Below are 18,722 nucleotides of genomic sequence, written 5' to 3' on the forward strand. Positions count from 1 at the left end.
ACTAACCTTTACAACAGTTGAAATTATTCTAGCTCTGGTGTGCTACTAACTGTCAGAGGCAATATGGTTGAAAGGATATATGTGTCTACCTATCAAGACGGAGAGCTTTTTGAGTTTGTGCCCACTGAATGTAGTGCTTTTACAGTGTGTACAGTGTGCCAGAAATGTGGGTGACGGACGTTTTGGGAGATTGGATTTTAACTTACGCAAACATTTCTCAGAGATAGAAATCATCTTACCGCTTGATTTAAAGCTCAATGAGTGGAGGCAAAGGACCACATATCATAGTGTGGAAGTGAGCTAATTGACAAAATTGAACACAAAGAAGGAATTCTTGTCAAAATGGCTCTTTTTTTGGCTCTCTGAGACACTGAATATAATTTTGAGACTGTCTGAATTTCAAAAGCTAATATGTCATAAGTGTCTGCCGAGGCCTGTGCCATTTAAAATGCTGCTTTTGTATTTCCTTAACTGATCCTTGGTATAACCAATCCATTGTGCGCAGATAAGTTGTTCCTTGACAACTGGTAGAGTACTGAAATATCACATGACCTCATATTTACCAGGTATTTGTGTTAAGGTGGTCACAGTTACTGGTGAATCAGGTAAATCGCTGGAACTAGACCAATAAAGAAGCCACTTCAGTGTCAATAATGTTAGCCAGGCATACTGTAAATCCCAGTGTTTGTTGGTGTTAGTAATCTGGATATATTCACATATATGGACATATTTGCCAGTTGTCTGTCAAGTGCTTGAGTGAAATATGCCCAGTCACATAGTTGGGTATCATAGAAATGTCAATTTGCCACTCTCATGTGCACCTTGTTGGCTGTTTGAAGGTAACTTTATGGTGATAAACTTCGACATTACTGACTTGACTTTGTGTAAACATAAAGCGCCTGAACACATCATGAGTTTATGTCTCTGTCCTTTGGAGGATCTAATAAACTGAATTTGGACAAATTTTTGTAGGTGGAGCTTTATTCTCCACCTACTGAGGTTTAACTCAACCAACTGGGCAGCTCTGTGATAAATACCTGCAATAAAATTCTTAAACTGGTTATTCACCCTACTAATCTGCTTTCACACTTTCCTCATAGTGCAGATGTTTACCCCTGTTACTGAGAAATAATGTCCTGCCCAGTGTTACGTACACAGGGAAACTGAAGGGAACAAAATTATCTGGATGGGCAGCAAAGCCGTAAAAATGCGTGTTTTACTTCTCTACTAAGACTAAATATATTGTGTATTATCTCTCTTGTTTTTTTGCTAACAATTCAAGAATGCCACCAATGGTGCTATCCATGCAAACAAAATTATTTTTCTTCCAGTAACAGTACGGATGACACTGACTGCACAAAAACCTACCACAGTTCAACAGTGTAACCGATCTGAGACCACCTCATTTAGGTGGATTTGGATACGGCTTCTTGGTTCACAGAAAAAGAGCTCATATTACCAAAATTTTAGGCAAACAGGATTTGGACTAAACTACCAGTGTGAAAGCAGCATCATTTCCAGGGTTACTGTCGGACTCACCTCTCAGTCTGTAAGGTGACTTTGGAGGGCTCAACATTGGGGTTCTCCCATTCCATCTGTGGGCAGTGCATGAAGTAACACAGGGTATAGAGGGCCTCGGGCTCCCAGTGGACTATGGTGTTGGTCTTCTGGTGGACTGGAGTCCCATTGCTGGGGTTCTTGATGTGCAGTGGCTGGAGGTGGTGCATGGCCCGGGATACCAAATCACCTGGAGGATATTTTTATACATGAGAATGGTGCATGGATTTTTACCAACATAATGTGATAAAGATACAGGGAGCATGAAACTAAAAATGACACAAATAGAAATTCATTAAAGTATAAAATTATAAAAGTATAAAATTATTATTATTATTTTTAATAAAATAATAACATTGTGTACTCCACTGAGGAAAGATCTAGTCATTATAACAAAGTCCTTCACATTACTCTCAGTGCACACATTCATTTTCTGCACCAGCCCTTCAACATGTGAGTACTCACAGCACTTCTTTGATGAAGCAGACGCACTCCGTCTGATTCGGCGTACATTTAGTCATACACATATGCCCACACAATCCTTGCTGAGTGGGAAATTGCTGCCTTGAAATTAAATCTTACACACATCATGCCTCTCTCAGTAAATCCCTTAGGAGTCTGAGCTCTTATTCTATCCTCATTTTATCTTTAGCTCTTATTTTTCCTCCTAGTTTTCTTACGTGACCATCGAGAGAGTCATGGGGAAACTACAATATCTGTGTCAGTGCGTGTGCAAAATGTCAAATGAATCTGGAAAGCATTTTAAACCTTGTGAACTTCCTGCCATTAGAAATGTGATTGTAGGCTTAGACATCATTTTGTAGTTCTATCAAAGGATAATTCAGATTCATGGGTCTTCTTTTAACAGCCTTTACCATCGTTTCTATCTCAAGTGACCAAATGAGCAGCCAGAAGATCAGACAAGTTGAAAACAAATCAATCAGTAGTGAGTGAGGTATTCATCACGCCAAGTAATTTTCAGTTGACACGGAAGCTGCAGCAGCATTTGCTAGGAGTTAAATATACAGCTACATCCAGAGGCCGGTTAGCTTAGCTTATCACAAAGACTGAAAACATGGGCAACTACTGTAACATATAACCCTCTGTCTGATGAACAAGACAAACCTTGCTAATTAGTGAGCTTTAGAGGTGCTGGAAGGCAGATTTTGTTACCTTTGGACAGAGCCACGTTAGCTGTTTCCAGTCTTTGTGCTAAGTTAAGCTAACCCTCTCCTGGCTCTGGCTTGATATTTAATGGACAGATGTGAGCGTGCTATCAATCTCCTCATGTAACAGATAAGCAAATAAGAAAGCAACTAAGCGTGTTACCCAAAATGTCAAACCTTTTGCTTTAAAGGTTGTTATTTCTGTATGAGGACTTAAAACAACTTATACAACTGCGTCAATGCCATAAATGCTTGATGCCACTTTTAAGCTTTTTTTCATGCATGTTAGCTAGCTAGCTATCTATGTGGGAGGATGATGTCCCCATTCTTAATCCTGCCTACGAAGCTCTGTGGGCTTTGTAAACTGTCAGTGGGCACAACACCATCTTTTTGAAACGCTGGGCGATGATTCAGACATCTGGAACCAGGCTACCACGTTTCCAGATGTATGGAAAATGTAAAAGAATATAAATAAGAATCCAAACTGCAATAAGCTGGAATCATCCTTTAGTCATATTGTAGGACAAATCTTTTCACACAGAATTGGTTTTCGATTAAGATTTGGTCAGGATTGGGCATTTAGTGGTAATAGTTAAGGGTAAATCTCCAGAGAATGAATATAATGTCCTCTTAAGTGACAAAAAACAAGTGTGTGTCTACAGTTTTAACACATAGTTGTTCAGTAAAGCCTAACTTCAGTTTATTTATGAATGAGAAAATCATGTAATATATGAACAGTTTTCTGTAAAAACTACACCAGCCACAGAGATTAAGTAAACTTTTATTTCAGGGAACATAGAGTACATTTTTTTGGTATATTCCATGATAAATGTGGTCCACTGCTTTTAGTATGAACCTATTTCAAGCTGTGTCTGTACGCAGCAGGAGCAGAGAACAAATGAAAGTCAGAAGAAATTTTACAATTCTAATAGTTTTGAACACAGGAGGAGGTATGAATTTCATAGTCTGAAATTCAATACCTGTGTACTTCAGGCAGGCAGATATTCAGTGCTAACACTTAGAGAGTCATAATTCTCTGATTTAGCATTTTGACAACTTCACAGCAACTTATCGATTAGGTCATTAGTGATGCATTTAAGAATAACGATGTTGCTCTGAGAGTGAAAATACTGCAGCGTGAGCCTGCAGGGTCGATTTCTCAGAAAATGAATATCCCTATTGATCTAATTATTTACTCGGTTTATTGGAACGCTGGAGGTTTCAGGCTTATAGAAACACACAGACACTTTAGACAGAAAACACCACAGCCTGAATCTTGTGAGTTCATGCATTCTCTTACTGGATGCATGAGTAATATGTGAATAAAACAAGATGTGTGAAAGTCTGAAGCTCTGAGAAAGCAGTGCAACGGTAAACACATCGTGGCACAACACACACACACACACACACACATTCTCTCTCTGATCTTGTTTGATTGTTTGTTCCAAAAATACCCAGTCTGAGGAAAGTTGGCCTGTCTTGAAACCTCATTCCTTAGACAGAATGACACGGTGAGTCTGCGCCCAAGGTTCTCCATCTGTCAGACTAAAGGCCCCTGACAGAGTTCACAGGCAGTCAGACGTAAACAGTGCTCGCTGCTCACAGCACAGTTTGCACTCCGGCTCCAGGGAGCCTCATAGACAATTATCTAGAAAGAATTAAATACATCAATAAATAACTGAAAACAAGGCAAATCGTGCTCTATTTCCATGATTGTGTTGAACTGATGTGAAGATGTGTGGCAGGATACGGCTCCCATCTCCTGGTATGACATGTTAGACAAACATGATTAGGTATGGTCACTTAGTGCAATTAGTCAGATGTAGCAGGGGCAGCTCCTGAAGGTGCTGAGTGCAGAGCAAAGAAATCCTGATAAGGAGGGTGTGACCTACAGCCACTGCGACAGTTGTCACTGACGTTGGGGAATTAACATAGTTTGGTTGAGGTTAGGGTGATGTTTTGGTCTGCCTTAAGGCCCTGAAAATGAACAGCAGTTTTGGTTCTTTTACATTAGAAATGTATGCATTTTTTTTCTGAGTGGTTTGAAGTGGGCGGGGCTCTGTTAGAAAACGGGGGATGTCACTTACTTCTGTGCACTAATCAGAGTTTGGCAACATTTTAATCAAGATCTGATGACAGTTGGAGGGTTGTTTGTCAATCAAATGTGATCAAACCACATCCACATAGACCTGATGAAGCAGATTAGCTGAGCTTTTTAGTGTTAAATACTTAACAAATAATACCTAAGGATGTTTGTTTTAAAACTTTCACTTTGATTGTTGCATTTTTAGTTATGAATATTTAATCGTATAGAGAAATACTTAAAGGCAAGGTTTTAGGAGCTTTAAATGAGTAAAACTGATTGAAACTTTCTTATCATTTAGTCCTTATAGTCTTTCACCTTAATCCTAACCATAAAGGCTTCAGATAAAAAAAATCTATTTCATTTCTTTTTATTTCTTTTATATTCTTTTTGAAACAGTGATTTGTAATGGTTTTGGAAAGGAAAGGACAAACAATGTTGTCCTGTCAATAGGGGCATCAGATCAGACACCCTGTGTTTGTGTCGTTCTGGAGGGCAGTTACAAACAACATATTTTGCTGTATAATTTGGAGGACTTGTTGGCTTTACTCATTTTGTGATATAAAATGGAACAATACTTTTCATAAGGTACAGTAGTGCTAAAACAACAGTTTTTTTTAAGTGATCGATTGTTTAAGTCATTTAGCAAACAACGATGCCAGCTTCACAATGTGAGAATTTACTGATTTATTGATTTTCTCTGTCCAATACAATGATTAATTGAACACTTTTGAGCTCTGAACTGCTGACCACACAAAAGAAGCAACTGAAGATGTCATGTTGGGCTCTGGGAACATCAGTTTCACTACTTTGTAACAAAAAAAAATCAATACAATAATCACTAGACGCAACAATCATTACTTGCAGCTTTACAGAAACTACAGGTCTAAATCTGATATGGGAACTTGCTCCTTGACTGTGCTACGCTGTGCAGCTTGGTAAGCATATTTGGTACTCAGTAGCATTTAGCTTGAAACCTTAATCAGGCGGATTCATTCAGCATAGAAAACCTTTCCACTCCAGACGCAGGAAGTCCCCATGCTCAGTGTGAGTTTACGCAGTGTGCTACTGGCCTGAATATTAAGAGAAGAAGTGAGACATTAATAAAGATTAAGCAGGTAAAGCAAAGAAGACTGAAATATGCATTTACATTACAACCCCCCTCTGCTCAGTGGGAAACAATATAAACCATAAAACAGACACCAGAGAACCACTAACTCTAAGAACTGACAACGGGTTTACAGAACTTGCTGAGCAAAAACAGAACTCTATAACCACACCGTGTCCATAAATAATAGACCACATCTAGTTTTCTACCACAACAAACATTAGTAGCAGCCACCATACAAATGTTTAAAACTGCCACTCTCCCTCTGAGCTCAAGGCAGCGCCGGGGCTGATCATCGAGCTTTCTTTACCTTCATTAATTGTTCTTTTGACTTTGTCTTCGTCTCCTTTGCTGTAATTATCTAAGCAACACTCCTATGGGGTTCATGCTTCATCTCATTTGAATTAATCACAGGGGACAGCTTAGTGTCTTCCTTTCTCCCAGCCAAGTCCTCCCAGATAAAATGGTGAAACAGCAAAGAGCAAAAACTCCCTGCTATAATGACATGTCTACACTTTAAATTCTGACATACAGCAGCTACAAAACCTCTAATTACATTGTCTTTCTCAACTACATTACAACCACTGCATAACAACTAATGTGAGTTTTGGGTTTGATGTTTTCATGTAGCTATTAATTTCCACCTAACATGTCATTAAAGATAAAATCTTTTCACGTTTGACTCCACAAAAACACAACTCAGAAAAACTTCTAGCTTTAATGGTTGTTCTCTCTTCTGGATGTCAGTATTTGGGGCCAGGTTAAGGTTTCTCTCTTTAAAGGTGGGGTATGCGATTCTAGAGAAATCCAATACCATGATATAGAGCGAACAACAACACAGCAAGTAATGTAACTAACGTTAGCTAGGTTGTGGGTTAGCAAACTGTCATGGCTGGAATAGTGTGTGTTTGTTTCCCATTTCCCATTTGCAGAGCCAGAGCGGTGTACAAACACAGCACACACACTGAACAGACAGCTAGCGGACCGTGAGGAGATATTCGCTGAATTTGACAAAAAGACATGTATTGGATTTGCATACCCCACCTTTAAGTTAGGATTGCTTTTATAACATACTTCACTTCATAGCATGTACTTTTTGATCTGTTAAGGTCTCCTCTTCAACAGGTACAATAAAGCACGCTGTAATTATGTTCTCATAATGAGAAGCCACAGGGAATGTGGTTTGATTTATTGTACTTGGAACATTGTGTTTACTTTGATGGAGAGTTATTTAACTGTGATATGTTCTTTTTGCAATATATAAGCATAAAACACACAGGGATTTTTAAAACTAATTGAATCCAATAATACGTTTCGTAAAGTAATTAAATGTGTGATTGCGTTTTTGCTATATAAGGCACACAATAATGTCAATATAACCAAATGTCAGACCACATTAATCATAAGGTTTTATTTTCTCATCATATATTTTAAATGTAGTAACCAAGACTATTGTGTTTCTGTTGGATGCTACTAATAAATAAATTGGCATATTCCATCTTAATGTGAATATGCTTGTGCAAACTCTGCTGCCACTAACATCAGCAGAGTTTAATGGGCCCAGCCTTGCTGCGAGAGGAAATTATTTACATTGATATCACAAAGTTTGAATTCTTCCAAAAACTTTAAAACCCAGAAGTCGTGCCATTGATAAATGATGCACTACTCCTTCAGTCTGCAGCACATATTTTCTTGTCAGTGTATGATAGGGGTGGAGTTGGTGTAAATGTTCTGCCACTTTTATTAAGTCTCGATTTTTCTGGACGGAGTGCAAACCCACTGGATCCTTATTTGCACAGAAATACTAGTTGCACCACTGCCCTGATTTGTAACAATTTATCTCTACCAATTTGGGGCTGTTTTTTTAATTCTTTGTGTTTTGTATTTTTGCAGAGATTTGTTGGTTTTTGCCAAGTTTCTCTTCATCAGTGTGGTGCAGAATACTTGCTTACTAATGGGAGTTCTGATAGTATTTGGATGCAAATGCAGGAGACTCATCTCCTGCAGCTACTCAGCATGGAGGCCCTTGTGGGAAGGAGAAAACCTGAATCCATCATAACACCACATTTTTTTTAAGGATAATGAGATGGATGAGATGCATGGCAGCATTGGGTACCATCCCATCTGTCAACAGGCTCAATGCACACTACTTGGGTACAGCATACTTAAATGTTGTGTCATGTTTCTGTTGTATCTGGACATAATCCTTTGAATTTGACCAGTAACTTTCAGTAAAACACTTTGATTATTCTGTCCAAATGGGACACAAGCAGCTAAGGCGTGAGGGGTAAATTCTCTTAACTCAGATATGGTCAACACATAATTCTAGTTATGTGGTGTGTGTGTGGCTGAGAAGTGTGGTGAGAAAATGGAAGAACAAGAGGAAGAGAAAACGTGGAGCTGAGAGGGCGCTCATTAAAAGGAGAAAAGCCCTGGAGGAAATTGCAGCTAAATGCTGCAAAATTACTGATATGTTCACGAGCAAGGGACATGGTTAGAGTTTTAAACAACACATGCTAGCAGGGCCGCCCTCATCATGTCATAATATTACAACTACCCTTCCCGAGTTGATTCTGTAGGACAGCAAGAGATGCGTATGCATGGAAATAATATTAAAAATAAAGGCCTGTATACTTTTTTCTGACAGGTGGAAGCACCTCTAGTTACTCAGAGCTACCAGAGCTTCATGATGATCAACAGGAATCCAGTCAGAGCTCTGAGGAAATGCCAGGTGCAAAACAAACACTCCAAAAGTGCACAAAAATTATATATATGAATATTTATTCCTACAGCCTTAATTATGGAAGTGCAATTGACAGACTCATGAAACTCAAGACACTTGGCCTACTTTGGATGTTCATTCGGATTTGCAGCTTTTGTGTGTAATAAAACTAAAAGATTTTGTTACTGGCACTAACGGGAAATAGAAAAAAAATACATATATATATATGTGGACTGTTGTGTGGAGATTGGCATGAGCTGACATAAAAACAAGCAGTGATGGAAGAAGTATTCTGATCTTTTACTTAATAAAAGCAGCAATACCACAATGTAAAAATACTCGCTTACAACTAAAAGTCCTGCATTTAAAATCTTAGTTAAACATGCAATAACAAATTTTTGGCTGCTAGGTGGCAGCAGAAACAAGCTGTGAACACAACATTGACATATCACAATTTGAGTTGATATGTCTGACTTGTTAGCAAACATTTGTTGTGTTTGTGTCCACCTGTTGAATGTGAGTCTAATATTCACTCTCTTTTAGCTCTGTTTAGGCCTCCACCAACTCCTGAGGGAAATATCTGGCTCTTTAGCTGCTAAATGTTCCACTATGTTCACCAGCTAGTCGCTAACTGTGTCTGTCTGCTGTACAGTGGGTTTTTAACTTAAAACAGCTGCCTGCTGCGGCAGAAAGCGACACTATGAAACGGTGAGAAAGAACCAAAACAATAAAGTTGTGGGCTGAATAGCTAAACAATGAGCTGAAAGACACTAAAATGCTTGGAGCTGCAGTCAGGTGATAATTCTCTTGTGGTTTATGATCACAAGTGAAAACTTTTACAAGTGCACAGTGATTTGATCCATCGTTTCCTGCTTTAAATTATTAAGGATGTAACCCCACTTTGAGCCTGGAATGTTTCTTTTTTGTATTTAAAAAAAAAAGGTTTTTCAATTTTCATTTTTCATCAGTTTTATATTGAACACGTTGTCTTGCGCTGTCCATAACTGCTGAACGTTTGCACAAGTCTTTGTGTGAAACCTTTGTGTGTGCAAAGATCACACCCATTTACATGCCACATAATCGACTTTAAGGCATATTTTGAAAAACGTTTATGAACTTTAAAATTTGGATAATTGAACAGATACTCGACCAGTCGTGATTTAAGTATTTTTGGAGTGCATTGCCCCTAACTAAAATAATAGTCAGCAAACAAGCCTGCAATTCAAGCAGACAAAGTGAGGTGAGCCAACTTCTTATCAAATGTGATCTGAGATTATCATGGTGAGACAACTGTTGTGTTCCCTAATGGAGGACTCAGATGGAAGATTCCTCTGCTGTCCTCTGACACACTGTCATGGCCTAATGCTCCCTGGGGGCTGAACTGAGGACATTTAATCATCACTTGGTAATACGACCGACTCAGAGCTCTGCCTTTGGGGCACATTAGCAATTCCATGGCAACTATTATTCACAGTCAATTACAGGACATGTCATCATCAACACAGAACTAGCAGATACTTTTACCAGCGCTGCGCATGTGGATATTAATCACCAGTAGACACATTTAATATAATAATTAGACATGTGAAGGAAAGACATTGATAACCATCTGTGTTTTAATAGACAGGGAATCCGTTGACATATATAGCACAGTAGCTGGTTTTAAGATTCAGCTTCTCAGCTTGGTGATTTTATAATCCAATACACACTTTTATAGTAACCTGGCTAGGATGCAATCAGAGGCGGAGTGACCATCTGGAGTACTGGGAGTTTACCAGCTAGGTCAGTCGACCTGTGAGCCAGCGATGGGCCAAACAGGAATGAAACAAAAGGGTAAAAATATAAACGAGTCCTTTCTACTGGCAAACAGGCTCCATGGAGGGTGCCTTGCTACAAAACAAAGTGCCTTGCTACAAACGCTACACAATGATTCATTCATTTTGAAGCACAGACATCAGTGCAGCACTAGCGATGTTCCAGACATTGTACTGCCTTGAAGTGCTGCTGTAAATATCATACAATACTCACATGGTATGCTCACATGAATGACCAAAGTAGTAAGTAAAAAAAATAACAAATATTAAATATAATAAAATAACATCTTTTAGTGATAGAAATTTCGATTCAATTGTTTTATATTAAGACTGAATCTAATGACTAGATGTAATGTGAAAGAGACCACTCATTGTGACTTTTTAGCCTCTTTTAACTAATTGTTTTTGTTTTTAAGGCACATTAAAACAAAATAAGGCACAGAATAGAGTCTGCTTGGCATATTTGACCACGTCTCAGCCTGTAGGACGCCACCTTGAATTCCTTAGCATCTCAGACAGCAAGTCTGGATCCATAAAACTCATGGTTTTTTGGTCCAGAAATAACAACAATAATAATAAAACTTTATTTATAGAGCACTTATCAAAACAAAGTGTACAACAAGTAACAAGTACAAAGTGCTTCACAACAAGAGAAATAAAATACCACAGTTAATGATGAAATATAAAGAAATAAAATACACAAAAGCAATAAAATAAACAGCTAGTTCAGGTAAAATCAGGATCTGCTTTCCAATAAAAATGTGTTTTGAGAAGACACTTAAACAAAGACACCGACTCAGACAACCTAATTTCTTCGGGCAGGTTGTTCCAGAGCCTCGGGGCCCTGATGGCAAAAGCTCTGTCCCCCTTTGTTTTCATCCTGGACTCAGGAACAGACAGAAGACCCCTGCCCGAAGATCTCAAACTATGTGAAGGTTCATAAGGGATTACAAGGTCTAAAATATAGTCTGGAGCCAGGCCATGAAGACCAAAACAAACAGGGAGCCAATGTAAAGAGGCTGAAACGGGTGTGATGTGGTCGTACTTCTTGGTCCTGGTTAACAGCCTAGCAGCTGAGTTCTGTACAGTCTGCAGTCGTGTCAAAGTTTTTTGAGTAAGACAAGTGAACAGGCTGTTACAATAATCAAGGTGTGAGGAGATAAAAGCATGTACAACAGTTTCTGCATCACTAAGATTTAAAATAGATCGGATTTTTGCAATGTTTCTGAGGTGATAAAAACATGATTGGACAAGCTTATTGATATGTTGCTCAAAACAGAAATTGCTATCAAATGACCGTGCAATCACCGTAGGGATGATATCGTTGGCCAGCGTTGCTATGAAGCTTGTCACTACTTCTGCAGACTCACTGTATTACTCATCGTCGGGGTGTGTCTATCAGCTTTCTTTCTACTTCTTTTTCCCCCTAGTGGCCAAAAATGTATAAATTCAGCTTTAAATGTGTCATTAAAGTTTAAGTGTCATGCAGATACTGTAACTTTATTGATAAACTAGATAAAACTTAGGTAATGTAGAGTTTCTAACCAGCCACTACACAAAACACTGTATCTCTGGAGGCAGGTGCTTAAAAGGGAACACTTGAAGGCAGCAGCAGCAGCATGATACCATCTGTTTTACCCCAGGATCCTTCAACAGTGGGGTACAGAATAATTCATTTGAATATTTAGTTTTGAATTACAAATCATCAGCCCATGTCTAAAAATATTAAATTCATTTAAAAAAGTTTAGAACTAGTGGGTTAGATCTCTATTTTCTTCTTCATGTGTCCATTTGTGGAGTACCCGGGCCAGCCAGGGTCAAATGTCCAGGGTGGGTCTTTTACCCCCAGTCCTCCCAGGAGGAAATTTCTAACTAAGATGTGGAATGTAGGTCTCATGATGCAAGATGTTGCAAAATATTATGAAATCCCTGTTTAGGAAAATAAAGTGCTTGTGTCTGCACTGGTTCTGTATCGTATCTGATAGTACTGGTGCTGCAGAAACCATCATGATTCATTCCTTCTGGCCATTAAGGTGTCCCACAGAAGCCCCTGTGTGTTGCAGCTGTCCACTCCTGGACTGATGACTGTGAGCAAAAGCAATGAAACACCACCAGATAACCCCAGTGAACCAACCGTAATAAGCTGAGACGGCTCATTTGCAAAATTCCCAGGGATCCCTAGAATAAGTCTGTTCATTAACAACTATTATGAAACTGGGAAAAATAATACGAGACCCTTCTTGATAATGACTTCTCTCTCAGTCTAAACAGGTTTCTGAACCGTAGCTTCATTTTGTCTCATCATCTTGCCTTAGTTTTTCCAGATATTTCCAGTCTGTGGAAATGGAGCAGGAGATTACACAAACTAACTCTCTCGTTCTATTGTCATCATCTTTCCTGCAACTCACAGGAGGGGACTTCTAAATGGATGCCACTTTACTCTGTCTAATGGCTCTTTAAGGGACTTTAATGGCTCTTCTGTGAAGATCTGCAGAAGCACTACTGCAGACTGCTGCAGTCTATAATAAATAACTTTCCTATGTATGGTCTTGATTATCCACTGTATCAAATGTGCTTAAATAGTACTGCACCATTCATATTTCAGTAGAGGGCTTATTTTTGTTTCCCTTTTTAGATATGCTTCACAATTACAGTACTGCCAAACATTACTAGTCCTGCTGTTTACTAAAACACAACAACAAATCAAATCAAAAGTACATGTTGTAAAGACAAATCTGTGTACTTGTGTGCACTGCATGGCAGCAACAGCTTATATATCTAAATACAACTTTAGACTTTACAGTAGAATATATACATTTAAGAAGACTAACAGTCTACAGCCATGCTAGTGACTCTGTGAGGCTGTACTTAGGCACAGTAGTGCTTTGGGCTAAATGCTAATGTCACCATGCTAACATGCTCACAATGACAACGCTAACATGCAGATTTTTAGCAGGTATGATTTTTATTTATCATTTATCATGTTTTACCACCTTAGCATGCTAACACTTGATAATTAGCACAAAACACAAAGTACACCTGAGGCTGATGGGAATGTTATGGTTTTGCAGGTCATAAACCAAATTTGGACATATTGAATTTTGACCTGATGGTGGCGCTTGATGAAAATGTTAGATGTCAGAGGATCACCATATTTATTACAATTCATCCTGAGGGGAACATTAATGTGTGTAACCAAATTTCATGGCAATCCATCCAATAATTGTCAAAACATTTCACAAAAAACCACAAATGTGAACCTGAGGGTGGCGCTAGAGGAAAAGTCAAGGAATCACCAAAGTCATTGGCATTTATCCTCTAGGCACCATGGATATCTGCATCAAATTTAATGGCAATCCATCCGATAGTTGTCGCGATCTCAGTCTGGACCAAAGTGGTGGCCCAACCGACAGACATTGCCCTCCCTAGAGCTATGCCACTAGCGTTGTTCAAAAAGATTAAATGCACCACTTTTAACGATCCCTTGTGCATTATGTCCACTGTAACCTATGTAAACTTTAATCATGGCTGGCCGAAACACTCAAAATGATATCCTGTAGAAAGTCAAGATTTTGATAAAAGAAAACAAAGGAAAACCAGCAGAAAAAAAGTCATAGTCAACCTTGTACATGTGACGAAATTCATGTCCAGTTTTTCACTCTAAAATAAAATAATACCTGAACGTTCTCTTACTGTAAATACTGTATAAGTACTTGTTCAAGCTGCCTCCACCAATCTTTAGCATACCTCATTTAAGTCTTACAGTAACCTTGTAATAATGTTCCAGTTTGTAAGGACTTGGCTAAATATAAAGCCATAAGCAGAAGATGGAGGTGCCTTCTCACACTAAATGAATGATGAGTCAATGATAAACTGGCTGTGTTTGAAGCCAGCGAATAATACCCTTCTCGATGACTGTTCAGTCAAAATACCAACAGCTATTAGGCCCCTTTGTGAAGTCCCCTTTCATCAAAGCACTGCTGCAAACAGTTGCCGGTATTTGTCTCCAAACAGCTGTCCTGTCTTTTCTTTTTTTTCTGGAAACAGTGAGGTGAGAACTAAGAGCAGCCTGTTCAATTCACCGCCTTATTACCCCAAAACTTCCATTAGCCTTCTGGGCTCCATCCAAAACACTCAATTAGTGAGTCTGCATTATCTCTCAGCAGCACTGCTATAAAGGCACAGTCTATGGTCTAATGTCCATCTTACTGCAGCAGGACTTCAGCGTAAAGTGGATGTCAAACACGAATAACTTCAGCTTGTCCCTCAGCCACCGAAGCCACAAGTAGTCAAGGGGCTGAGAGAGGCAAGCTCCAGTATCCTCAGCTCTCACGTCAGGCTGATGGGTAATAATTTTTAATGAAGAACATCTGCCTGTGGGTGTTGTACCTCTCCGAAGAGGTGTCACACACTTGAACGCTTACACATGCCGATGCATCCACCTTGTTGGAAATGCAATACATTCAAAAGACGTTAATTAGAATCTAACACTTGAGCTGTGAAACAACATAGCAACGGCATGATCAAATGTCCACATCGACAAGAGACATAAACGGAGGCCGCTGACCTTACACATGAGCAGATAACAAAGTAATCCCCGCTTAATAACAGCAAGTTGGTGGTTATTAAACTCAAGAGTCAACATTTGTGTCCTTGTGGAACGAACCTCTCAAGAACATGACAAGAAGAAGCATCTTGCAGTTTCAAATTGGTGCTGTGTTTGATGTTGTATAATCACTTCAGTCACGCTGCTGTTATATTTTCTAGCCGTTCTGTAAAATGGTGTACACAGTTGTTTGGGTGCAATGGGTCATTCTTTAAGTGAATCTTTGGCTTTCCTTTGTTTTTTCCCATTTGCTGCTGCCGGCCAAGTCGCTATGTGATGCATTCTCAGTTGGCAAGTAAACTGCTGATCTTTATCCACCATCCGTCCTTCTCTTCCTTTTTGTTTTGTAGTTGTACATCAGCCTTTAGAAACTTTGTCAATGGATTATGGAGGACAAAAGAACACCACGTTATGCTTCTGAAGACCCAAGGTGAATTGCAAATCCAAGAATACAATGTTGATACTTGTGTCCTTGATGGAAATATTCTTTCCAAATAGTGAAGGAGAAAGCAAACAGCGGAGCATATTTAGTTGTTTAGAGTTGTTAGACACGTGCAGATTTAATTTTTCTCAACTATAGACATACAATATAGTGCTGTTAGGAATTTAGATTCTTAAAGTGTATTTACTCGAAAAGTAAAGCTCATTTTATAGATAGAGTGATTGCAAAAAAAGTCAAGCAAAGGCACAAGTGGGTGCTCACAGTAACGAGTTACCAGGGAGGAAATTTGGCTTATCCCAAGGCTTTATGACTGTACAGAGACAAGTAGAAAAGAAAAGATACGGGAGGAAAATAACAACACAAACAAAGCAAGGTGAAAATGTGCTTTGCTGAACCCACCTTTACAGCTTCCCCTTTATCTCATATCTCAAATTCTGTTGAAACAATGGTTATATGTAAGCATTTCAACCTAATTTAGCCCAGTTTTCCTCTTTTATTTCCCCTTAAGTAGCTTTAAGTTTTGTAAAATCATCTTATTTTACACTGTCTGACATTATCATATCCATTTAATTCTGTATAAGATGGTTCCAGCTTTATTAAAGCTACATATTATTGAGTGAATTACTCAAACCCAAGACCCCATGGTTTTATGGCTGCAGCATCTAATGGAAATATTCTAGATAACATTAATAATTATTATTATAATAACTATATTTATATAGCACTTTTCAAGTTACAAAGTCACAAAAGACATAAAACCAAGAGATGTATAGTGCAATAAGATATAAATAATTAAGATTAAGATAAAGATAAAGAGAAATGTCTTGTGCATAATTTACACATTTCTCTAAAACTCTTGTATTGTATATGTACATACATTTGTATTATCTTTGGAAAGTTCAAAATCTCAACTAGTATTTTAAATAAAGTTATGTGGGTTTGAGCAAAGCTTGGTTGTACAACATGAGCTTGTAATAACTAGGGCTGAATAGGTTAACCGAGACATCATTTGACATGAAGTTAGCATCCTTGATTAACAGTTCATTTCAAATGCTAATCTGCCTTCCGCCTCAATGGCATTTAAACAACCATAGTTCAGTGGCAAGCTAATTTAAGCTAATTTAAGTACAGTGAAACTATAAGTACGTTGTTGTAAGTAGTATATATATATATATATATATATATATATATATATATATACATATGTCATTGGAATGCTGTTGAAATTACAGTTATGCATATCCTAGACGTCTAAAAACGTTCACTTTTCAACCACATTTAGCCTGCTTTATCCTAGATGACTTTTGACCTTGAAAATACCAAAACCATGCTTATGAGGCTTCAGTCATTAAATGTCACAAGCACAAGCATGCAAACTGAGAAAGACCCCCAGTGTCTGAGTGATTTAGCCCAGTCTTACATCTTCCTTTCGAAAAATACTTTTAGGTTATTCCTCAATCAACGCTTTAATCGATATTGTAATCTTTGCAGCACTGAGCTGCTATGAGCGAGTGAGACCCTGTGGCAGGTATCGAGGGACATTAAACCATTATACAATAATGAATCCAGCTTCGTGTAATTACTGCAGCATGCAGCAACAGCCTACGAGATTTTCCGGCATGTGTCTTTTGTGCGAGATGAAGAGGTGTCTGTTTGGAGGATTGTAAGGAGGGTTGTTTGTGTCAGCACGCCCTCGCTGTCCTCCTAAAGGTGCTGGGAGACAGATAAGGAAAATGGCCGCACCCTGTTCCAGTGATTGAATGAGCCAGCCTCATCTTTAAAGCCAAGGCAACAATTTTTTTTTTTAACCACGATGTCTCTAAGATGGACAGACATGAAGAAGTGAATGGGACTGCAGACCTCTGAGAGGACAGAGAAAGTGAAGTGAAAAGGACAAAATGACAGCAGGAACCTTTCCCAGTACATCCAGATACCGTTCTGCTCTGACATGTTCATTAGAGAGACACTGAAAAGGACATGAGGGTGATGTTATCATAAGTAGGTGAAGTGGTCAAACGGGTAAAATGTGCTTGTTAGTTAAAAAAACAGAAACAGAAATGCAACCTTATAGCTCAAACTGCATCACCCTGTTTACTGAGCGGATGGTGTTTTTTATGACCTTTTATCAACTTATTTCTTAACTTCATTTCTTTTCCATTTTTGTGCTGAGAAGTGGGTCAGACTGTATGAGATTAGGAAAGATGATGCATGACGAAGTAGGAGAAGTTTTTCAACTCTAATATAATGAAAAATGAGAATAGTATGGATGGTCTTGAGATGAAATGCAACACCTCCCTGTGATTCTCCACGGTCTGCGTGTGTGTGAAGCTATCCCATTATCTCATATTCACATAGTGAGTGCGGGATAATGGAGCAGAGACGAGGGTAAAGTAGTCTGAGTCACAGCTTTAAAAAGGGGTAACATTAATGAAATCTTGTTGAAATGTAGGTTGTTAAAAAAATAGGAAAAGTAGGATAATGCTTGTTTATGAATAGAAAGCATATGGTCACAAAAAAAGCATGAGCAAATGCACACGTGCACCCCAGCCAAAATCATAGTTAGACAGGTATTCAATAAGCAATCACTTCCTGGAAAAAGTGAAATCGCTGTGCAATTTTCTGTACCCTTTCAAACCAGCGCACAGTTCCTGCAGCTTTGTAGGGGGAGAGGGATTGCTCAATTTGTGAAACCCACTCAGCCCTGAAGAATAAGCACTTTTCCTCTCTTCCTATGCACAGTAGAATACACAATGACTAATTTTTCAAGATGGGAATTGTCAGCCCAGGAAAATACAGGGCGAGTGATGCCTGAATGTTTAAAGCGCACAGGCTGTGATAAACATCAACATATCACCATAAAACTCAAAATGACAATTATGTATTTAGTTGTCAAATGAAAATTTGACAAATTGACGATTTGGTCCATGTAGCTTAAAGTTAGAATCCTTCAAATTTTAGTTCTGGTTGATTTGGTGACAACTGTGGTTACTGTGTAGGTAAGTGTAGTACTATTACTACAGCTACTTTGTCAGAAATGCACCTGAAGATCAACTGTTGTATCTGTTTACAGTGCAGCCAAACAAACTCATGTTGTTCTAATAAAAAAGTCGGTCGATTTGCTGTCAAAAAATGCTGAAAATGGCCATTGTATTGTTAAGTAGATGCAGTCACTACATCAACGCACATCTTTTTGATTATTATCTCTGTACATTGCACATATTCTT

The 18,722-nt window shown here is 38.6% G+C and overlaps 1 protein-coding gene across 4 annotated transcripts in view; it reads right to left on the bottom strand.

The window, feature by feature from the left end:
• Positions 1-18,722, bottom strand: part of btbd11a (BTB (POZ) domain containing 11a) — a 176,546-nt gene that overhangs the window by 32,446 nt on the left and 125,378 nt on the right. For all 4 annotated transcript variants that reach the window (XM_044186720.1, XM_044186719.1, XM_044186717.1 and 1 more), the window contains one exon: positions 1,540-1,747. In XM_044186720.1, coding sequence (XP_044042655.1) covers positions 1,540-1,747 — 208 coding nt within the window. The remainder of the gene's footprint in view (positions 1-1,539; positions 1,748-18,722) is intronic.

Source organism: Siniperca chuatsi, linkage group LG23, assembly GCF_020085105.1.
Source record: "Siniperca chuatsi isolate FFG_IHB_CAS linkage group LG23, ASM2008510v1, whole genome shotgun sequence".
NCBI lineage: Eukaryota > Metazoa > Chordata > Actinopteri > Centrarchiformes > Sinipercidae > Siniperca > Siniperca chuatsi.